This window comes from Pelecanus crispus, chromosome 1 (assembly GCF_030463565.1).
Source record: "Pelecanus crispus isolate bPelCri1 chromosome 1, bPelCri1.pri, whole genome shotgun sequence".
Classification (NCBI taxonomy): domain Eukaryota; kingdom Metazoa; phylum Chordata; class Aves; order Pelecaniformes; family Pelecanidae; genus Pelecanus; species Pelecanus crispus.
In genome coordinates this window covers 227,506,627-227,530,067 of record NC_134643.1, presented here as the reverse complement: position 1 = coordinate 227,530,067, position 23,441 = coordinate 227,506,627, and the positions used below count along the sequence as shown (strand labels likewise).

At 51.2% G+C, this 23,441-nt stretch overlaps 1 protein-coding gene and 2 pseudogenes across 2 annotated transcripts; all 3 read left to right on the top strand.

Moving 5' to 3' along the window:
* The first annotated feature begins 1,229 nt into the window (after window positions 1-1,229).
* LOC104039189 (olfactory receptor 52B2) lies at window positions 1,230-3,319 on the top strand. 2 transcript variants are annotated; one of them, XM_075710748.1, is made up of 2 exons: window positions 1,254-2,165; window positions 3,317-3,319. In XM_075710748.1, exons 1-2 carry the CDS (start codon window positions 1,254-1,256, stop codon window positions 3,317-3,319), a joined length of 915 nt encoding a protein of 304 aa, XP_075566863.1. The 2 variants fall into 2 exon arrangements, with proteins under 2 accessions (XP_009492061.1, XP_075566863.1); XM_009493786.2 differs by lacking the exon at window positions 3,317-3,319 and having other exon boundaries at window positions 1,230-2,228.
* A 3,080-nt stretch (window positions 3,320-6,399) lies between these two features.
* LOC104039190 (olfactory receptor 52B2-like) lies at window positions 6,400-15,972 on the top strand (annotated as a pseudogene).
* Window positions 15,973-17,234: 1,262 nt separating this feature from the next.
* LOC104039192 (ubiquilin-1 pseudogene) lies at window positions 17,235-23,049 on the top strand (annotated as a pseudogene).
* The last annotated feature ends 392 nt before the right edge of the window (window positions 23,050-23,441 follow it).

The following is a 23,441-nucleotide window of genomic DNA, read 5'->3' as shown; positions in this document are numbered from 1 at the left end:
AGCACACAAAACCAGCAGTCCTGCGTCATTCCTTCTCCTCAAAGCCCTTGTCATGGCAAAGGGTCCACAGAGGACTCTGCAGGCTTGGCTCGTTTACATTATTCAAATCTGCAAAAATACCCTCAGGCTGATCAGCCCTTCGTGGTGCTGTGCGCTGCGCTCAGGCTGCCCTGGCACTTTGGGAACTGGGAAAAGGGCAGGAGGTTGAGCTCAGAGGCTGGAAAGGCGCCGTTTCGGCTGAGCATCAGTGCAGAGGTCTGCGCTTGGGGTCTCTCTCCAGAGCGTTACCATGACTTGGCCGCCCTGACAGCGCTTGTTGCCTTGTATTTCGGGCCAGCATTTCTTTGTCCAAAGATCATGCTGTTCAGCCCCTCTCTACAGTGGAGAGGTAAAGGCATGAAATAGCATCTCCCTGGGCAGGCAGGGAATCTTCCAGGGAAGAGAGTTGCTCCAGGGCATTCAGAAAGTCTGGGCATGGGCTGAAAGTCCAGCCTAGCTCTCCCATTTCCCCCTTGGTGTCTGCCAGTGCTTGGGTCTCTGAAATCCCTGTGGGATGGAGAAGAGGCACAAAAGGCACTGTGCAGTGTTTGCAAACAGGTGACCATGCTTATACAGCTGGAAATGCAGGGAGTAACATCTCCAGCAGAAGTTTCAGGGGTGGTCACAGCCTTCAGAGGTGGTAGTGGAATGTCAGCAAGGCGCTTATCAGTGTTGGTGCTGGTACAGTTTGTATTGCTGTCTTAATGGTTTGTACACGGAGCTCTCAGAAATGAACTTGTCACTGATCTGCGCAGAGCAAGACGTTGAATTATTTCATCTCCCTGAAGAAACACACAGTCCTGACAAAGACGCACGGCTTTCCGGGTGCACACAGATATAGAGCCCACCGACAGTGACAAGGCAAGCAATTAGGAATTTACAAGCCTTTTTGTGACAGTGGATAAAGCTGAGACAGAAAAGGACCTGGCCTGTTTTGCAGTGCAAAAGGAGGGACAGAGAAGATGTTTTTCTTACAGTTTGTAGGGTTGATAGGAAAGAACGAATAGATTCCTTTGTACAGCAAAACACAGTGAGTCAAGCCCTCAGCCTCCAGAAACGGCTCAGGTTGGAAGGCAGTTGCAGAATAGGACTTGTATGCACTGATTTGTACACATTTGTAGATGGTCATGTGCTAACACCAGGCTCACCAGCATTATTTATCCCTTCTCTTTCTTGCACAGAGCAGTCAGGCTGACACTGAGCACTGAAGCACCATGTATGAGCTCAACGAAAGCAGCTTTGATCCTATCACCTTCGTCCTGACAGGCATCCCAGGCATGGAAGAGTCCCACATCTGGATCTCTGTCCCCTTCTGCCTGATGTACATCACTGCGGTGTTTAGCAACTCTGTCCTCCTCTTTGTCATCATCATGGAAAGGAGCCTCCATGAGCCCATGTACCTCTTCCTTGCTATGCTGGCGGTTGCTGACCTCATGCTTTCGACCACGACGGTGCCCAAAATGCTGGCGATCTTCTGGTTCAGTGCCAGGGAAATTTCCTTTGACGCCTGCATTACACAGATGTTCTTTACCCATTTCAGTTTCATTGTGGAATCGTCCGTTCTGCTGGCGATGGCGTTTGATCGGTACGTGGCTGTCTGCGACCCGCTGCGGTACTCTTCAATCTTAACCCCCTCGGTGATCGGGAAAATAGCTGTGACTGCCGTTGTCCGGGGCTTCTGCATCATGTTCCCACCCATCTTCCTCCTGAAGCGGCTGCCGTACTGTGGACACAACGTCATGCCCCACACCTACTGTGAGCACATGGGCATCGCCCGCCTGGCCTGTGCCGACATAAAAGCCAACGTCTGGTATGGGCTGACAACGGCTCTTCTCTCCTCCGGCCTGGACGTCGTGCTCATCGCTGTCTCTTACGCTCTGATCCTCAGGGCGGTCTTTCGGCTCCCGTCCCCGGAGGCCCGTCTCAAAACCCTGAGCACCTGCGGCTCCCACCTCTGCGTGATCCTCATGTTCTACGTGCCCGCCTTTTTCTCCTTTCTCACGCACCGGTTTGGCCACCACATCCCAAGTCGCGTTCACATCCTCTTGGCCAACCTCTACGTCGTTGTCCCACCGATGCTCAACCCCATTGTGTACGGGGTGAGGACAAGGCAGATCCGGGAGCGCGTCATCCGCCTCTTCTGCCCCGCGGGGGAGTGCCCCTGCCCCGGCTGGGGGAGCAGGTGCTGAGTGCTGCTGGCGGGAAGCGGGACGTGGGACAGGATCTGGAAAGCAGCAGCAAGCGCTGCAGCACTTCTCGCCCTGGAGGAACAGGTTTGCCCGAGAGGTTCAAGAGAAGCTGAGGGTGGTGGGATTTCTGGAAATGTGGGCTTGGGTCATCAGCCCCTTCATTGCTGCTGGTTTTCTCCTAGAGATGCTGCCCCTGAACGGTCCATCTAGCAGAGCCTGGGCAGAGTTCAGCTGAGGAGCATCAAGGCTCTTACATCTGCCGATTTACCATCACCTACTGCTGCTGATTTTGTTTGCTGTCCTACAGCTTCGTTTCTGTTTGTTCCTTCACCTGTTATCTCAGTGCATAGACCGTGAACACCTCATCGGTCATCAGACCGGAGCCTGGTACTTGAACCATAGCTGGATGGGCAAAGTGCTGTTTACCACGGCACAGATGGTGGTCTGTCCTCCTCTCTTCATGGGTATAGCTTGCACTGCTGAGGGACCCTGGCACCTCTTGCTGCTGAAGGTGTTTACATGCTGAAGAGCCCCGTGAGGTCGGGAAAGGCTTTATTGTCCCTTGTTAAAGGGAACCATATCCCTTAAATCATGATGTCCAAAACTGAATTCAAACCTCTAGAGTGGGGTGCAAAGGGACAATGGTCTCCTACATCCAACAAACCTCACAGGGATGTTTTCTGCCTTTGCAAGAACGCTGCGCTGCTGAGCAGTGCTCAGCATGAAGTACATTGCACCTCAAGATCCCTTTCTGCCCATACGGCTGGCTGATTACCCACCACTTCGTTGCTGTAAATTTGATTTCTCCTTCAACACCAAAATAGCTTTGTTGAACTTTTTCTTGTTCCTCTCATTGGTGTATTGAATCAATAATACCTTATTCTACCTGGAGTCAGTGTCAGTCTGCCTCAGACAATTGGGAAAAGCAGTGCAGACATGAAGAGTGAGCACTAGCTATTGCTGGAGGAGCAGCAAGGACAGTTCCTTGCATAGTCTGAGTTTAACTTAATCATCAATCTGACCAGCAAGGAGAGCCCTTTTCCTTACCTTTCCCTTCCTAGCAAAGACAGCAGTGCCGGCTGTCAGAGTAAACTCATCTGCTGTCTCTGCTTTGGTGAATCTCATGAGTGGCAAGGTCAGAAAGCGGGGACACTCATCCCAGTGCAGCGAGCACCAGCACTGCTAAAGTGTCCCAGGTGCACGTAAAGGCCCATGGGGAGAAGGGAGTGGAGGCAGCACTGGGGACCTCAGGGGGAAGCTTGCCAGAATCTCAGGTCGCTGCTGGAAGGTCAGTGTGCTCTGCACTGCTTTTGAGGTGGGGTTTTGTTGCATGTGGAGGACCGTGGAGACACTGACACCAGCGGCCACAGTCCTGTCAGGAGTCTTCTGGTTCCTGCAGCCTGGACTACAGCAGGAATGGGCTGGAGCTTCTCGGTCCCATGGAACAGTTGCAGCAATACTCCCATCTGCCTAGCTCTCATCACCAAAGCACAAAGGTCCTTTTTTGCATAGCATTGACTCGGTGGGCAGCGCACGCTCAGATGGGACCGGTCTGTCTTCTCATCCTGACAGCAGAGTCCTGGTGGCCATTCTGGCTCAGCTGTTAAATGCCAAAGCTTCTGTAGCCCATTGCAAAAATTGCAGTTTGAGTTGCTGTTGACTCTGAGTAGGCGATGCTCTTGGTGCTTGCTCGGGGCCCTGGAGAGCAGAGATGGCTGCAGCAGGTCTCAGCACATCCTCCTGGGAGGCTGGGCCGCGCGGTCGCAGGAGCAGCTGAGCCTGCTCCCTGCACAGCCTCGGCTCGGCCGACATGCAGGGATGAAGAGCAGCTCCACTGCTGCCCCGCTGCGAGCTCCTCTGGCTCTGGTGACTCCCAGGGGTTGTTAAGCACTAAACCACCAGTATCCTTCAAAGCTGCGGCAGCAGTTTCCTTTCCACTGCGGGAAGGAACTCTGGGATGAGGAAGAGGAGGGAATGCACCAGAGCCCAGACACCTTTCCTTCATGCTTTCCTTCATGTTCTACTAGGTGGGATGTTGAGACAAATGCTTGCTTCTCCTCTCTGCATTATACCTGCTGTCGGCTGCACTCCTCTCTTTCACATCACTTCGAGTCTGAGCACTTTTTGGTCTCCTCCTGAGCTCAGGGTTTTCCTTGGGTCTGGCCAGTATAACTCTTCCTCATCCAGGCAGCAACCAGAGTCTTGATTGCAGCAATTAGGGAACTCTTTCTGCAGGCTCATGCTCTGCAGTCCAGCTCTCACAGCAATGTCAGTGCTCTGACCCTCTGTCGGCTGTGAGACCTGACAAAAGGTCTGGTGTGTTCATGTCGATAGTCACAAGATGGAGCAGATCACCCAGCCGTTTCTGCTGAACATCCTTTTTCCCCTGACCAAGAGGGCGGAGGGCACTTGCTAAGCCCACAGCCTGGCTGTGCTGCAAAGCTGTTTCAGACCTGCCCATGGTGAGGAAGCTGCCTCGAAGGCAGCTGCTGCCGCATGCCTGGACCTCAGAGGTGCCTCCTTTGGAGGGGCTGGAGACGCTGGAGATGCCGGGGAACGGCTCTCCCTAGCTCCGGGCTCCACGAAATGTCGTGCCCTGCATCAGGGCTGGGAGCCAGCAGTTTGCTGAGGGCTCTGCTTGGGGCTGATCAAGCCCAAAGTCCCTGATGGAGAGCAGAAGCAACGAGAGCTCTCTGGGACCTGGCTTGTTCACAGCTGCATGACGCAGGAGATGACACCGATACAGCAACCAAACCCCTGCTCTGCTCCAGTCATCCCAGTAACGCTGCTACAGCTTCAAAAGAACAGGGAAAGAACAAGATTCATGATTTCAGATCAAAAAACCCCCAAAAGTTCTTAACTCTTTCAACACATTTCTTTTTTTCTTTTTTTTTTTTTTTTTTCTGATTTCATCAAAGGTGCGAACCCTGTGACAGGCACAGGGGAAATGAAAGCCTGTTCATTAAAAGCTGTTTGCTTAACAGTGAAGATAACAGAGCTGGTTACAAAAGCTGCTCATATCGTTGGATGTTTTTAATGTCCTGAAAACATTTGTGTTTGTGTTGGCTTTCTTAGCAAAAGAAAGAGTATTTACACAGAGCAGTCCACGTGATTTCTGATAGGAGACGGAGCTGTGAGAAAGAAAATGTGTCAGGAGAGCAAGTCGTTATAGGCAGCACATGAACACATTTAGACTGAAATAGATGCTGTAAGGTCTTTAGGGCATTGAGGACCTGGAGTGGCTGTGCAGCAGCTGTCACAGGGGTTACGGCAGATTGGGAGGTAAGGGTGAGACGTGTGACAGCTCGTGACTGCAAGAGACTGGTTTGCCAGTTCAGAAGGTCTCCTCCAGCCTTGCCTTCCTACCTGAAAACAAGAACTTGTTGCCAAAGCAACCCTCTGTGAAGAGTTTTCTTCTGAAAGCCTTTTGGCCAGCTCTAATAACAGTTGAGCTGCCATCTAAATTTGCCGATATTAAAGAACGATATTGCTTACTGGTGTCTCGGTTACATGCTTTAACTCACACGGTTATTTCTGCCACCTTCTTCATCGCTTCCCCTCTTTGGATTTAGGATGAGAAGAATGTTGATAACACACTGATGGTTTAGTTGTTGCTCAGTGCTGCTTGTGCCAGTCAAGGACTTTTCAGCTTCCCATGCTCTGCCAGGGGCACAAGAAGCTGGGAGGGGGCACAGCAAGAACAGTTGATCCAAACTGCCCCAAGGGCCATTCCATACCATATGACATCATGCTCAGTATAGAAACTGGGGGGGGGGGGTGGCCAGGGAGCAGCGATCGCTGCTCGGGAACTGGCTGGGTATCGGTCAGCGGGTGGTGAGCAATTGCATTGGGCATCACTTGCTTCGTATATCATTATTATTATTATCATTATTATACTGTTACTATTAGCATTACTCTTTTACTTTCTTTCAATTATTAAACTGTTCTTATCTCACCCCAGGAGTGTTTCTCACTCTTACTCCTCCAATTCTCTCCCCATCCCATCGGGGCAGGGGGAGTGAGCGAGCGGCTGCGTGGTGCTGAGCTGCTGGCTGGGGCTAAACCACGACACCTCTCCTCAGCGATGAACTTAGGCACGTGCTTAACTCTGAGCACAAGAGCGGTGCAGCTAAAATGAGCGTGCGTGCTCAGAGGTGGCATGAGCCTGAGCATGGTCCTGAGCGGGGACCCTTTTATAAGTGCCCAGGAGTGTAGTGCCATCATCATCTTCATTGTGGAGCTAGTAGGAGGTAGGATGTCCCTGGGAAGGTGCTGCACAAATGAAAAACAAAAGACCTGCCTCCAAACTGCTTCCAAACCAGGTATAAATACTGGAAAATGGGTAGGGAATGGCAGTAACAGGCCAGTGCTGGCACTTTGCTTGGGCTGGTGTTAACCAGTGAGCGATCCTCAGCACTCAGGGCGTCCTCTCTCAGGGGCGACACATTCCTGCAGGAACCCACGTTTTCGCCTGCGTTTTAGCAGCCAGCTTGGCTGGGACGGGCTGTGTGTCATTGTGCCAGGTGAGTGCATTGCACGGATCCTTCTGCTTCTCTGGGTTTCCAAGAGCAGTTTTACACAACTGAGGAGGCAATTTTAAACCCACAGCCCTTGCGCTGCTCTGCTCCTTGGATGGATGTGGCAGCCGGGTCAGGGAGCAAACTGCACGGGCAAATGTCCCGGAGTCAATGAATCACTAGCTTAGCAATTAATGTCCGAAGGGGCATGCATAATGGGATATTAGCCAGCTGATCAGGAAGATTTATATTTCTAACGTGGTTAAAATGTTAGCTTAATAACTCACATGAGATGCGAAACCAGAACTTCTGCACTTTGCATTTAATTTCCCACTCTAGAAAGATCTATTTTTTTTTTTTTTTTAGCTCAATTGATGTGGTAGGCTATTTGTAAGCATGTTTGGATGGCAAGGACCCTTTCCTGGGGAGGAGGAAGGGATTTTGACTGAAGTTTTTTCATGGCATCCACGTAGCACATGCAAAAATAAATGAAATCTCAAAAACTTTGGGAGATAAGTGGAAGTCAATGGAGTCACTGTAAGAAACACTCCTCTGTCCTCAGTGAATGTGGGGGCAAGCTTTTCATGCTTATGTGCACCGAGAAGGAGTCAAGCCTGCGCCTGAAGTGGAGATCGTGCTTCAGGTTTGTGTTTAGTCAAGCTCTAAGCGTATGCTTTAAAGGAAAATGCTCTTCAGCTGTATTTGAATGCTTTGCTGAATAGACAGAGACAAGCAGGGCTTTCATCATGAACAAGGCCTTGAGTGTTCTGAGTTAAAGTACCACATTTCCATTCATTTTTATTGCTCTTTACGAACAATGGTGCTTTATTAATTGTTCTTCATCTGCAGAGCTCTGTGAGTAATAGAGTAACAAAGCTTAATGATTTTACTTCGTCTCACCTCCGTCATCATAATGTCTTAGCAAATGTTAGTTAATTAATAAAATTCCCCACTACGGAGACAGGCAGATAATAAATAGCACATCCTTGTAGGCTGCCCTGCCTAAAATGAGATGGTAACTCAGCAGCCAGGACAGAGTTATTGGTTGACTGGTTTGCTCTCGTGCATTAGAGGTCCCTGCTGGTCCCCAAAGGTCCCTGACAGCTCCTCCAAAGGGTCGTGGCAGTCGGGAAGCTGCTGACTGCAGTTCCCCTGACCCCGCTACACAGTCTGCTCAGGGTCTCTGCAGGTTTCTAGAGGAGGAACAGTAGTCCAATAAATCCATTGCTCTCTTCTAAAATCAGAAATGAGGACAAAATCAGCTAAAAGGTTTATAGCAGGAATATCTGCTGATGTCTTTCTCAGAACTCCCAAATTCCTCTCCATCGTGGTTCACAAAAAGCTAAAATAGGTCCTGGTCCCAAAGCACTTTCGGTCTAGGGCAAGGATGAGGGCAAAACTCACACCTGATTGACAGGTCCTTGCTTGGCCCAGGCTGGATCATGCATAGCCCTGGGAACCCCTTCGGGATCCAGGACCAGGCAATGAAGTTTGCAGAAGCTATGGTCAGGGTGGTGATGAGTGATGGGGTGGTGAGGATTCACCGCGGTTGCTTTGGGGACAACATGAAGGTCTGCAGGGCTTGTACAATCCCCACCCCGATTAGCACAGTCATAGGAAATACCCAGGGAAAATGAACTGGTGGTGTTCCTGATGCCCTTTGCCACCTCTGTATCAGCACCACCACCCGTGCCCTGTGGTGCCCCAGGGCATTCTCTGGGTGCAGTATAAACACCCCAGGCTGTCTTGGGGCAGCCAACTAGGAAGGAAACTGGGAGCGAAACTGGGAGCAAAACTGGGAGCAGATCTTGGTATAACATCAGCTGTGGCAATAAAAATGTGCCTTTACCTGTCATCAGTAATCCTCTGTCAAGTATCTCAAAGTGTTTTGCAAGTACTCATACCCTCACTAGTAACACCTGTCAGCCAGTTATTAGTATATTTTCTGTAGTAGGACCACATCTACTCTAAAAGGCAGGTGTGACCAGCTCATTGCCTAAGGATGAGGAGGATGGCATGGGTTACTAGAGCAATACAGGCATGGGCAGTGACATAACATTTATGTTGGTGAAAGCTGAGATAACGGTTTTGAAGCCTGTGTAGTGGTGCTAGCAAATACAAGAACCATCCTTTTCTTCTCTCTGCCTCTTGGTTTGAATTTCTAGGCCCCTTCTCCATCCCTTTCTGCACCCAGAATGGGCTAGCTCTAGAGCTGGGTGTGAGCTCCAGCTCAGAGAAGTTCCTAACATGCCCTCTGGCAGCTAGGAGGTATGTCCACCTGGACGTGTCTGCTGCTGGCCCGCTGGATTTGGGTGTAGACAAAGCAACCAGCCAGCCTGGTGGTACCTGGGGGGGTATAATGCCGGGGTGATCCATTGCGGGGGCTGGTCTTGAAGGCGTTGGGACTAAGGTGCTGGCCCACACCGATGGACCACGGGTCTGTGTCCCCCCATTCCTAATGTCGCACCCCAATGAAGGGGCAGTTTTACTAGGGGGTGCCTCCTCCACCCTGTTTTCAAGGAAAAGGCACCTGGTTTAGGTCTGTGAACGTGGGGGAAGGCAGAGGTGTCCTCCCAGAGCCTGACTGTGCCTGCAGGGTGGGGATGGAGAGCATCCCTGTCCTCGGGACTTCCCTTCTGCCTCGACAGTCACCTGAGGCAGTATTTCTGGTGCATCCCTGCTGACTAAATTATGCTGAATTTCACAGACATGTCCAGCAACCCCAAAGTCTCCAGTGCACCTCAACCTTCTTTATATTGTGGTGCACATTTACATTCAGATTTTGCCTGTGAATATTTCCATTCACATTTCTAACTGCAGAGTCATCCCATCCATAGCCTTTGGGAACTGGACTCAGGCAAGTGGAAGTCAACAGGTCTGGATAACACATGCCTGAGGGGTCCAGAAGAGCTGGTGGAGGAGCCACCAGGCCTGCAAGTCCTCCTCAAGTATCCCCAGGCTTAGCAAAACTAGTGGGGAAAAAAAAAAAAAAGAAAAAAGAAAAAACCAAACCTTTTCTGACATGTGCTAATATTAAAAAGGAGAAATGGGATTATTGGAGAAATTTGAAACTGCTTAGTTTGACATTAGCTCCAAATAAAATAATGGAAAAGTGAATATGAGACTTGATCAATAAAGTGTAAAAAGGGCAAGAATGTAATTAATGGTAATCAGTACTTATTTTTGGTGTTTAGCTTCCGTAGAATCATGTCATTTCATTTTCTGATTACTTCCACATTTGGTGATAAAGTTACCTGAAGGCTGAATACAACCGTGAATATTTTCTTTATTTTCACGACATTGTGATATATACCTCGTTATAACAAACAAATAAATAAATATTGAGTAAAGCAGGTATTAATGGAGTTTGGCTAACTGCAAAGTCTTACTTCAATGATAGCTCCCCACTGAGAGCTAGTTTTCCGTATATTTCAGGGGACATTCAGCAGGGATTGATTGGATGCTGGGTCTGATGCTATATATGATTGTTATCAGTCATGTAGAAGCAAGTATAAAATCATTGCTAATAAGGTTTTTCGATGATGCAAAGACAGCTAATTTAATAGAGGTGAATGCAAAGTCATACTCCTAAGGACGAGGGGTGCAGGCTGTACCTGAGAAGGGGGCTACAGTCCCAGCGGAGGTGGCTCCAAAGCAGCTCATGCATCCAAGGGAAGGAGCGCTTTGGTGGGGGCACTTTGGGTGTTGCTTGGCCAGCGGGCCAATGTGAGGGTCCCGCTGCATTCCCGTAGCTGTGCAGGGGCGATGCTGGGTCATGCGGGTCCATGATTCCCTCGGCTTGCTCTCAAAGTCTTCACCCAGGTCCACAGTTTTGGAAATGTAGGGTGAGCTGGGAGGGTCCCTCGGTGCATGCTGCACTGCTCCCGGCGGGATGAGGAGGGACCAAGGGAGGCTGGAGACGTGCTGGCTTCCAGGAGAAGTTGACTCCTTCCCCCAGCGCACGCCAGCGCTGCCCAGTCCCCGTGAAACACCTCCCCCACCGCTGCAATAATGACAGGGATAAGATGAGGAGGGGAAAATCAGGAGAAACCAGCACTTTGATCCAACTTTGCTCAGCCGCAATAACGGCTGAGCGTTGGTTCACAGCCCCCTTTCAATGAAAACGAAAGCAAAGCGTCTTACAGATGCTTTATGGTGTTAATAAGAGGGCGAAGCTGGGTGACAACAGTGGTTCTTTGTGGTGTTAAAGGCCATGAAAAATAAGCCTTTGGTCCTAGGAACTGCTGAAGGTCCAGACAAGCTCCTCTGAGTGTCTGCTGAGCAGAGGGGAGGCCATTCGGTGACTTCAGGTGAGATAGAATCATAGAATCATAGAATCGTTTAGGTTGGAAAAGACCTTTAAGACCATCCAGTCCAACCATTAACCTACACTACCAAGTCCACTCTAAGCCAGTCAAGGGTAGACTAGACTGAACCATGTCCTCCAGTGCCACCTCTGCCTGTTTTTTGAACCCCTCCAGGGATGGGGACTCCCCCACCTCTCTGGGCAGCCTGCTCCAATGCTTGACCACCCTTTCCGTAAAGAAATTTCTCCCAATTTCCAACCTAAACCTCCCCTGGTGCAGCTTGAGCCCATTTCCTCTTGTCCTATCGCTAACTACATGGGAGAAGAGCCCAACACCCCCCTCCCTGCCCCCTCCTGCCAGGAGCTGCAGAGCGATCAGGTCTCCCCTCAGCCTCCTCTTCTCCAGGCTGAACACCCCCAGCTCCCTCAGCCGCTCCCCACCAGCCCTGTGCTCCAGACCCTTCACCGGCTCCGTTGCTCCAGCATGTTCCAGATGCGGGGTGCTAGCTTGAAACTAGGCGGCACGGTCTTCTCCCAAAGGTGGGATATGAAAGGGTGAATTTCCTTTACTTGTTTTAGCATTTCTGTCATTAAATATGCTTCGCCTTGTCTGATGAATCGAGAAGAGCAAAAGCCTGTGTTTTGAGTCATGGATATCTTTGGATCATGAGCACCATCTGGAGAAATTTCCTCTACATAAGTGCAACAGAGGAGTCTAAAACATCTACCCAGTATCACAGCTCTTGCTGAACGACGTAAAAGGGTGAAAATAAACAGCTGAAATGGGAAAGAAAGTGTTAATTTTCTGTTTCTTCACATCAAGACTTACATTTTGGGATGGGGTGGGGATGGATGGAAGCTAAGTGAGCTGGCTCCTGGGTGTGGGTCCTCCAGGGCTCTATAAATCCCCCCATCTCTTCCTGCAAGAGCAGATTCCCCGGCACCTGCACGTCCCTGCCTGAGGGCTGCGGACAGAAAACTCTCGTTTGTGGCTGGGGCAGGAAACTGGCCAGTTGCTTGTGCTGAGTGAGCAAATTCCTGTGCTTTTAGGAAGGTGTTATATCTGCGGAAGGGTTGAAATTAAAATTGCGCCTGCTGTGGGAGGCAGGAAGCCTGTGTCACTGCCAAAGGCTCAGCAACGTGCTGCCTGACTTCGTGTCGGAGAGCCGCTGCCTGATTAAACAGCGCGTGAGCCTGTCCTGGCTTTCCTCCCTGCAGAGCGACTCAGCTCACTGGAGCAGGCGCTGGTGCTTGGCCAGGCCTTTGCACTCACCCAGTGCCTGTTAGGCAAGAGCTGGATTACACCAGGATCGGTTAGAAGAGAATGGGCAAACAGCCTCTCCCTGTTGAGGCTCGGAGGGGGAAGCCCTGGTACCGCCCTGAGTGCGTCCACCTCCCCTCCGTTTGCAGGCAAGGCTGGTCTGCGGTTGCACAGGGCTTGACTGAGTTACAGCCCCAGTGCATGGACTGGAATGGGTTGCCCAGAGAGCTTGTGCAGTCTCCATCCTTGGGGGTTTTTGAGACTCAACTGGATAAAGCCCTTAGCTGACCCTGCTTTGCGCAGGAGGTTGGACCAGAGACCTCCCAAGCTCCTGTCCAGCCTGGATTGCTCCACAGTTCTGTGACCCTGTTAGACGTTGTTACGGATTTGGTCTTCTGGTGGTGTCAGTGAGCTTGTGAGCACACGTACTCAGGACCTGTAACATTAGAGTTTGTTTTGTCCTTTCTTTTTAGTCGCTGGAAGCCTTGTAGAAAGTGCAAGGAACAGGCTGTCAATAGCCGGCAATTGCACTGCCTTTGCTCCCATCACCTGTGTCCTGATGGGCATCTCTGGCATGGGGGACTCACCTCTGGATCTTCACCCCCTTTATGCTCATGTACATGGTTGCTGTCCTTGGGAATTTCATGCTGTCCTTCATCAACAACACATAGAAAAGCCTCCATGAGCCCAGGTACCTCTTCCTGCCCATGCTGACAGTCTCTGACTTGCTGCTGTCCACTACCACCGTGCCCAAGACTCTGGCCACCTTCTGGCTTAGGGCTGGGGACATTTCCTTGGAAGCCTGCATTACCCAGGTATTCTTCATCCTTGTCATCTCCTGCGCTGAATGGGCAATCCTACTGGCTATGGCATTTGGTCGGTACATCGCCGTCTGCAAACCTCTCAAATATGTGACCCTCCTGATAAAGAGGATGACAGGGACAATAGGGTTGGCTGCTCTAGCAAGAAGCTTATCCATCATTTTCCCCATTGTTGTTCTTGTGAAGCGCTTGACCTTCTGCAGAAACAGACTCCTCCTTCACACCTACTGCAAGCGTGTGGGCATAGCCAGGCTTTTCTGTGTGGACGTCACCATGAATGTCCGGTGTGGTGTCATGATTGCTGTTTTTGTGATAGGCGTGGATGCCACACTCATTGCTGCGTCTTACCTGCTGATCCTCCAGACTGTCTTCCAGCTCCCAGCCAAAGACGCCTGGCTCAAGGCTCTGAGCACCTGCAGCTCTCATCTCTTGGACATAGTACTGTGCTTCACGCTAGCGTTTTCCTCCTTTTTGGGCACTGTATTCCCAGGTCTGCTCTTATCACCATGGCCAGTCTCTGTGTGCTTTTTTCCCCCATGTTAAACGCCATCATTTATGGAGTGACAAACAGGTTCAGAGGAGTGCAGTCCAGGTGCTTCAACCAGTGCCGCAGTCGTGGCTGAGCAGGTGTCCTGGGACTTGGACACCAAAGTTATGCTTTCCCTTTGAATACATTGAGATATGTTATTCAAGAAGTGATGGCTTCTGCTTGCCTGCAGGGCTGGACTGAGGTGAGACAGTGCAGCGGGAAGGACCACAAGCAGGAGTCATTGCCCAGTGTCTCGTTGGTTGTGTGAGCTGGGCACCCAAGGGCCATGGGCGAAGCCCAGAGTCTGTGCACTGGGTTGGACTGGGGGCTGTCAGCCTGCCACCGGCTTGCTGGTCAACTGCTTCCTTGCTCCGCTTCCTCAGAGCTTGTATGAGACCCTGACACTCTGCCCTAGCTTGTGCAGACCCCCAGGTCTGCAACAGAGCAGTGCAGGGTTTGTCATGCAGAGGTGCAGGGAAGAGCAGCAGGCAACAACATCTACACCACAGCGGCAAGACCGGCACCACGGGGAGCTTCATCTGTGAGTGGCATCAGCCCGCAAGCACAGCCCTCGGCTCTGCCACTTGGGACGAAGAACCTCCTGCTTCAAACCTTGAAAGCTTCAGCTCTCCAGCAGGTAGGCTGGCAGGAGGGGTTGCAGGCAGGGATTGCAGGCAGGGATATTTTTAATTCCTCTCTAGGTAGGTGTCCTGGTTTCAGCTGGGAGAGAGTTAAATTTTCTTCCCAGTAGCTGGCATAGTGCTGTGTTTTGGATTTAGTAGGAGAAGAACGCTGATAACACACTGATGGTTTAGTTGTTGCTCAGTGCTGCTTGTGCCAGTCAAGGACTTTTCAGCTTCCCATGCTCTGCCAGGGGCACAAGGAGCTGGGAGGGGGCACAGCCAGGAGAGTTGATCCCAACTGCCCCAAGGGCCATTCCATACCATACGGCGTCATGGGCAGTATGGAAACTGGGGGGGTTGGTCGGGGAGCAGCGATCGCTGCTCGGGAACTGGCTGGGCATCGGTCGGCGGGTGGTGAGCAATTGCATTGGGCATCACTTGCTTTGTACATTATTATTACTGTTATTATTATATTGAATGACACCTCCTGCTTAAAACCCAAAAGCCAGAAGGATGGTGAGGCCCCGCTTTCAGCAGGGTGGAAGCGTGCTGGGCCCATAACCCAGAGGTTGATGAATCGAAACCATCCTCTGCTACCATTGTTATTATTACTACTACTATTTTACTTTATTTTATTTCAATTATTAAACTGTTCTTACCTCACCCCAGGAGTGTTTCTCACTCTCACTCCTCCGATTCTCTCCCCCATCCCATCGGGGCAGGGGGAGTGAGCGAGCGGCTGCGTGGTGCTGAGTTGCTGGCTGGGGTTAAACCACGACAGTAGGACAGGCTTCCTGCACAGGCAGCAGGAACAGCTTTCGTTGGGAAGGACGAACACAGACGAGCTACACACAGAGACCCTTGGCCCCCACACTCAGCCCAGAAGCCCTGAGCCAAGCATCAACTCCTTCTTCATCACCTGTGTGCTGCCGTAGCTGTGGGCCCCTTGCCCACGCCTGGTGGGCTGCAGATGCCCAACAGCCAGCTCAGAGGAGCCTCCCGCACAGCAAAAGCCCGTGGTGGGTAATTTCCACCCTGGCACCACCCTGCTCCATGTGTGGGGCCTTGACCTGCCCCATGGAGATGCTTCAGCCTCACAGCTGACCTGCACGGCTCCTCTTAGACATGCCTTTCTTGGGGGACCAGTGGGGTGCCCCCCTTAGCTATGCCAACCATCTCCAGAGGCCAGAAAGGTTTTTTCTTGCATGATGTATAAAGTAGGTGAGGAAAACTCTGCCTTCTGCGGTCTGTCACAGCGTCTTCCCACCCACACGTCTGTGCTGATGCTCAGAAGAAGGACAAAATGCAGCCTTGTGGTGCAGTCACTATTTGCAGTGCTTGGGCATGGGGTGGGGAGAGTGGTAGCAAGAGGGAATCGTCTCCCTCCCGAATGCTTCCCCTCCGCGCAGGGGAGGGCTCTGGGGCCGGCAGGGAGAGGCAGGGGCAGACACATTCAGCTTTTGACCATGTCCTAAACCCAGTCTGCTCCAGAGCTGCAGCGCGGCACAGCACTGCAAGCCAAAGTGGTTTGCAAACATCAAAGTGTTCATGGTTTGCAGACAAGAAATTTTGATGCTTACATTTGTGCGGTGGCTTCCCATATGTGTGCCCACAGGTTAGTTGTGTGCTGTGCTTAATGCGGGCTAATGAGGACGGAGACATTTCATCTAAAACCCTGCAGGAGTGAAGCTGCTGGCTAATAAATACAGAACATTCTTGCCGGTGGTCAGCGGCGCAGTGTGTTGAAACTGTGCTGCCCTAGCTGAAGGCAGAAAGGGGCAGCAGCAAACCCTTCCGGAGCAGCAGGTAAGTGCAGGGAGAGGGACGGATCCCGAGGTCTGCTCTGGCAATTCGTGGCTGTTAGACAGGGGTGCTTCAGTGCAGCCTCTCGAGGGCTGGGCTGTACCCCAGGGGATGCTCTGTCTTGTGCAACACCAGCTCAGGGAATAAATCACATCTGACCAGAGACATTTTAGATTAAAGATCTCTAAAAATTACCCATTGCTGGGCTCAGTGGAGGATAAGCCGGTGGCTTTTGGCCTGGCTGACCTATCTGGGGCTCGTACTAACCCACAGTCTGTTTTAGCCTTAAAACAAATTGCTAGGGAGGAGCAGGTTAATGTCAGTCATGCAGTGCAGTGAGCAGGTGGGCTTGCTCACGGTGAAAGCGGTGCTGCAATCCGGCCCTCTGGTTTGGGGACAGTGTTTTAACAGATATCAAAAAAGTCTGGAGAGGAGGGAGGCAGAACAGTGCTGGAGAAAATACTTGATCTATAAAGGGTGCAAAACATATTAATTCTTAAAGAGCTGTAGAGGCATCTTCATTGCAGGGTGGGAGTCTCAGGAGAAAACATCGGATGCTAAGGATCATTGCAATGCCCTTGAGAAGGATGAATTTGAATGAATGGAAAATGAAGCCAGACATATTCTGATTAGAAATAAAAGCCTTGTTTTGAATAATGAGAATAATTAACTGCTGTGAGAAGCTCATGAGAACAACAGTAGATTTTCCAGCAGTGACTATACCCATATATATATACGCCCATGTGGAGAGTGGAAGTTACTGGGTACAAAGTTGTTTTCTCAGTGAGCTCTTTGGCTTCCAGAGTGGTGGAGGACTGAGAAACAGTCTGCATGCCTGTTTTGGCCTCCAGCTCTGCATATGTGCATGCTTGCAATGTGATAATTTGTGGTATTTCTGAGATGCCCCTGCCCATTCTCTGTGGAAGAGCTCTTCTAAGCAAGGACAGAGGCAGCTGGCACTTTGAGGCCAGCTACATCATCTTCTCCGGTGCTTGGTGATGAGACCTGTTGGCAGCCACAGTGCCTGTCCTACCTCTTTCCTATCACCCTGCCCCATCTGTGTTCCCCTTCCCGTCACTCATGGTCATGCCACTGGAGGAGATCGGGCCCTGCTCCCTCCTCCCAGCATCCTGACCTTCACCATCCATGGTCACTGTGGCCAAGGCTGCCCCCAACATTCACATCCCTGAGCAGTTCATCCGTGTTTCAAATTACCAGGTCCAGCAGAGCCTCTTCATTTGTTGGCTTCTTCATCACCTGTGCCAGGAAGTTGTCATCAACGTATCTACAAATCTCCTAGGTTGCTTCAGCCCTGCTGTATTGTCCTTCCAGCAGATATCAGCGTCAACTTTGAACAGTAAGCAATCCTGAAAATACCCCAGGAGGTGACAATCCGTTGACGTGTGTGTGCAGCGGGTGCCAGGAGGCATCGCCTAGTGCAGCACATGAGCTGGTTGGAAACAACTCATTTGCTTCCTGAGTGAGAAATTGCTCCCTGAAGAGGGTGGGCAGGAGAGGCCAGCCTTCCTGTAGCGATACCAGGGACCATCGGCACCTCGTTCTCCTTCCCTGAGTGCCACCAGTGTTTGTACCAACAGCAGCTTCGCTGACTCTGCCTGTGGTGTTACCAGCGGCACCACTTGCCTGCTGGGACAGAGCTCCCCGTTACTGAGCAAGGACTCTGGGGTGAGAGCTGGGATGGCTGAGGTGGGAGGTGTCCACAGCCTGCTCCATCAGGTCACTGCATCCCTCCAGCTGATGGGGAAGTCGTGCACATCCCCACAAAGAAGATGATGCTGTTGCTGCTGCAGAGGTCCCAGTGGGCAGCATTGAGGACATGCAGCAGCAAGAAATCACACAGAGGATGCCAAATTTCTTCCAGCAAACCCAAAACTCAGGAATGGTGGTGGTGGTCTCTAACCCAAAGGCCTTGCAGGCTTGGCCACAGATCGAGCAGGTTTTACCACTCCTTGCAGTGGAAGCACCAGTCAATGCTGTGGTTGATGCTCTGCGGGCTCTGGGCAATACCAGAAACTCTGCAAATGTTGCAGGTACCAGCTCTGGGCCTGGCAAATTGCCCCCACAATATGAACAAGGTCTGAGGAGGAACGACAGCATCTAAACACGCTGCATGCAGTTCCTGGGACAGTCTCCAACCCTCACAAGCTCCAGGAATCAAATTCCAGGAAGAACTGGAGCTAGTCAGGTTAATGACCCTCCTTAATGGGGAAGGAAGTGTTAGAGTGTTTGGGAAGTTCAATCCTTTTGATTTTCATCCCAGATTTATTTATCTCCTGACTCGTTAGAGGAGAGGCACTACCTAGGCACACATTGATACAGGCATCATAAATAAATCTGGGATGAAAACCAGAAGGAATTTCCCAACCGTTAGATAACTAGGTCGCTCCAGGTAGCACAGCAGGGGTGAGCCGGGCAAACCCTTTGTAACATGGAGCTGTGTTGCAAACAGGATACGTGTGCCAGTGAGGCAGGACGGGTTTACATGCCTGGGAGAGCCCGGCCACCCTGTGCTCCTGATGGGAGGTGAGCGCCGCACAGCTCCGAACACCAAGTGCTGCTCAGAGCTGGGTCCCCTCTGCGGGTCCCCTGTGCCGTTACATTTGGGTGCAGCACACACGATAAAGGGTCTCTGCTTGTTGCAGTACGCCTGTGAGATCTCGCAGCAGCGTTGACTCCAAGGTGTCAGTTTTCCCCAGATCCCACTGATGTATATTTGTATCAGGAATAGTGTGGCCAGCAGGAGCAGGGAGGTGATTGTCCCCCTGTACTCGGCGCTGGTGAGGCCACACCTGGAATGCTGTGTCCAGTTTTGGGCCCCTCAATACAAGAAAGACATTGGGGTGCTGGAGCGTGTCCAGAGAAGGGCAGCGGAGCTGGGGCAGGGTCTGGAGCACAGGGCTGGTGGGGAGCGGCTGGGGGAGCTGGGGGTGTTCAGCCTGGAGAAGAGGAGGCTGAGGGGAGACCTGATCGCTCTCTACAACTCCCTGAAAGGAGGGTGTAGTGAGGTGGGTGTTGGTCTCTTCTCCCACGTAGTTAGCGATAGGACGAGAGGAAATGGGCTTAAGCTGCGCCAGGGGAAGTTTAGATTGGAAATTAGGAAAAATTTCTTTACGGAAAGGGTGGTCAAGCATTGGACCAGGCTGCCCAGAGAGGTGGGGGAGTCACCATCCCTGGAGGGGTTCAAAAAACGGGCAGAGGTGGCACTGGAGGACATGGTTCAGTCTAGTCTACCCTTGATTGGTTTAGAGTAGACTTGGTAGTGTAGGTTAATGGTTGGACTGGATGATCTTCAAGGTCTTTTCCAACCTAAACAATTCTATGATTCTATGATTCTATGTCCACAGCGGAGCAGGAGGACCATTCCTGTTCCTCATGTCCATGCTCTGACTCAACCAACAGAGAAAATAGTCATCAAACCCACCATCGCTATATTTAGCACTATTTTTCCATCACTTCTCAGTGAACAGGAGCCAGATCTGCAGCCGGTGATGATGAGAGGGCTGTGGGGTCACCATGCAGAGGGACGGGGGCCCTGTGCTACCGCTGCTGCACCCAACGGGGAGAGGGGTTGAGGAATCGTGGGGAGAGGGAGCAATCTGGCATTGGAGCACCGGCACGGCTGTGCGTGCCAGCGTATTCTGTCCAAACAGATAATTGTCTTTGTTATTGCAAACAAGAGTGCTGGGGCTTTGGAAGTGCTCTTCTCTTGGCATGCTGTCTGGAAACAGAAACCATACCGTGTCCTTCAGGGAGTTACAACGTGGCATGATTAGCTGATATGAAATAAGAACTCTGCAAATGGATCAGAAGATTTTTGATTAAAAGAAAACTTTTGTAATTTAGAAAATTAATATCAACATCAAATAACCTGAAAGCTATGAAAAAAGGCTAAACAAATGAAGCTGCTGTGCTGGTATGCACCTGGATTTTTATATTGGCTCCATGAAAGTTAGTCTTTGAATTTTGCAGATGAAGAAATTGAGCACCAACCTGGGGACCGTGAAAAGTTTTTCCAAGCATCATACAAACAAGAAATAAAACATGGGCTGCTAAGACAAATTTACCTCCTTTTGGCTTTGTTTTGAAACAAACATCAGCTTTCTCAGCTGGGTGAAGGAGAGATTTGTTCTGCTAATGGCACTGGAGTGTGTTTGCTTTGTGAACATGGAATTAAATGTGGGTGATGATGCAAAGTCTATTGAAATTGCACAGCCTGCATAACCCTTACCTGGGAACATCTGCACCGGGGCAATCTCGGGGATAAAACTGAGATAAGCTCCCAGTGCACTCTGTGGTGGTGGTGTTTCCTGGCTGAAAAGGTGAGGGTGCTCCTGAGCTCGGGTTGAAGAACAGGGATATTTCCTTCCCAGACAGCTGAGATCAGGGGTGTCTGGAAGGCGGCAGGCGTGGGGACTGCACTGCTGGGACCCTGCAAGAGGAGGGGGCTGACCCTAGCTGTGGGTGCGCACGGCTGGCAAGAAAACCACAAAAGGACCCAAAAGCTGGTGGGAATGGGGTGCGAAGCTTCAGGGTGCTTTGCACCCCTGAAGCAAGCCTGGCAGGAGAGAGAGGGGTGTTCACTGAAACGGGGGAGCGGAGAGGGTGGGTGCCTGGGAGCTTTGCAATGGGGCTGGCGATGCCAGCCCGCAAGCAGCCGGCTGTGGTGGTCGTCTCGGATGGAAATGGTCCTGGAGTCCCCTTAGCCCGGATTTTCCCATGTTGTCCTTCCCATGCCCCAGGGACTAGGTTGGCTGGGGACTGTGGAGGCGAGGAAGCCCGAGCTCAGCTCCAAGGGAGGTGCCCCCTCTCCAGGCCGTTGCTGCTCACTCTGACATCAGCAGTGATGTCATAGCACAGGGGCGGCTGTATGGCAGTTCTGCGTGGGCAGGAGGCCACAGTGGGACAAGGAACATGGGGGGACTGCTCCGGTGGTGAGCGAGCAGAGCAGCTGTGCAACATCTGGCTGGTATGTGCATTCGGTCTGCACTGTGGGGAGAGGCGCTCCTTGTCCCTGTGTCACTGCTTCCTCCCAGCAGCTGTCACCATAGCAGGGGCAACAGCCACCCCCCTGTTTTAGCTGGCAGCCATTGCCCCCTCTTGCTTCCCACCGTCCGCTAGCACCTCTGCTTTTCAACAGACTGAAGTGCAGTCCTGGTCTCAGAGCCACCACATCCAAAAGCAAAGGGGAAGAGGTCAACCTGTTGTCCCCATGGATTCCTCAAATATCATCAAAGTGACTGTGAAGACTCTCAAGCAGAAGGAGCAGTTTGAGGTTGCTCAGAGCAGCACCATCCAGGAGTTTAAGGAAGAAGTTGCCAAGCGTTTCAAAACACCCCCTGATCTGCTGGTCCTGATATTTGCTGGGAGAGTCCTCAAGGATCAAGACACTTTGAGCCAGCATGGAGTTCACAGCGGAGTCAGCATCCACGTGGTCATCAGGTCCCAAAAGAGACCGCAGGATGGCCTGGCAGATCAAGGAAGAGCGATTAACCTGATGCAACCTCCCAGCCACAGTAATTCCAACTTTTTCTACTTGGGAAGCATAGCTGATCTGCAAAACCCATGCTTGCTCCATCATAATTTATCTGAGCTGTTGACCTCCAGCCAGGAAATAGTGGCCCAGACCATGGAGAACCTCTTGTCTGAGATCCTCAGTTCAGGATTGGATCTGAACACCATCACCAACAACACATTTTTGCTAGGATTCCTCCTTGGGGTGACAGGTGTACATCTCCTAGGCCTGGACTCAACGGACATGATGGACTTGGTGAGTAGCATTCAAGAACAAGATGTGTCCATGCACAGCTTGATAAGCGAGATGGTGCAGAGCACCTTCATGCAGAACATCCTTGACAATGCCGATCTCGTCAGGGATCTCATCATGTCCAACCCTCAGATGCAGCAGCTGGCTGAAGAAAACCCCGAGATCAGTCAGATTCTCACCAACCCACAGACTATCAGAGAAATATTAGAGGCCTCCAGCAGTCCTGCCGTAATGCAAGAGATGATGAGGAACCACGATGTGGCCATGAACAACCTTGAAAGCATCCCTGGTGGGTACAGAGCTCTGGAGCAGATGTACAGGGAAATTGAGGAGCCCATCTTGGATGCTGTGCAGGCACAGCTGGGCAACAACCCCTTTGCTTCCTTGGACAGTAGCCCACCCCCGAGTGGAGCCAGGCTACCAGCTCATACCGAAAACCGGAGGCCATTGCCCAACCCTTGGGCTCCGCAGTTCAACGGAGTCAGTGATAATGCAGCTGACTATGACGGCCAATTTGCCAGCAGCAGCGCAAGCGACCGTTTTGCCTTGCTGAGTTTGGGTCCTGCAGCAGGTGCAGTGGTACCCAACTCAGGGGAGGTTCAGAGCATGGTTCAGCAGCTAACAGGAAACCCAGAACTCATGCACAACCTGGAGACCGCGTTAACAAACTCCAACAGCCCAGCACAAATGCTGCTGAATAGCGCTCCTATATCAAGCGATGGAAATTTTCCACCTCAAGACCAATGGGCACAGCAGCTGCCACCGGAGATGGAGAACGCTGAGATTTCGTCCTTGCTGAGAAACCCCAGAGCACTGCAGGCGCTGCTACAGATCCAGCTGGGATTACAGACCCTCTCAACAGAAGTACCAGATTTTATACTTAGTTTGCAGGACTCGCATGGGGAGCTGGATCTGGAAAGCATGGACAACTCGACACAAAGCAGTAAGTCTGAGGACGATGCGATTTTGGCGTCAGACGAGGATGACGTAGAAGGTCAGACGGAGATGGATGAGGAGCAGCCACAGACCAGATTTAAGAGTCAAATGGAGCAGCTCAGTGCCATGGGCTTCCCGGACCAAAGTGCAAACTTGCAGGCACTGATTGATGCAGAAGGAAATATCAGTGCAGCAGTGGAGATACTGGCAAAAGCACCATCATCAAACAAGATACCGTAACTGGTTGGTCAAAATTAACCCATTATAGTACCTCATTTGCTGATGGTTGTATTTCAGTCTCATCACACACTAAAAGCAGCAGGGTGCATATTAAGAAGCTGTGTGCTGTAGCATTCTTCCGTCTATGAGAATTAATCTCCTCTTGGCTGCAAGGATTTCTTGCATTTAAAAGCAGTAGATGTGAGGACCTTTCTGTGTTGTGAAACTCCGAGGGCACACCCTACCTGAATGTGCTGCTGCCCCTTTACAGATAGAGTCTGTGATCCAGGTGTGTATGCAGGGAAAAAACATGCCAAGAAAAGAACCAGGGAGGGAAAATATGCTTTTTTACATGTTAGCAACTGAGATCCAGAGATGCTGAAGACCAGGTGATAAATGAGCTTGGCTCCCAT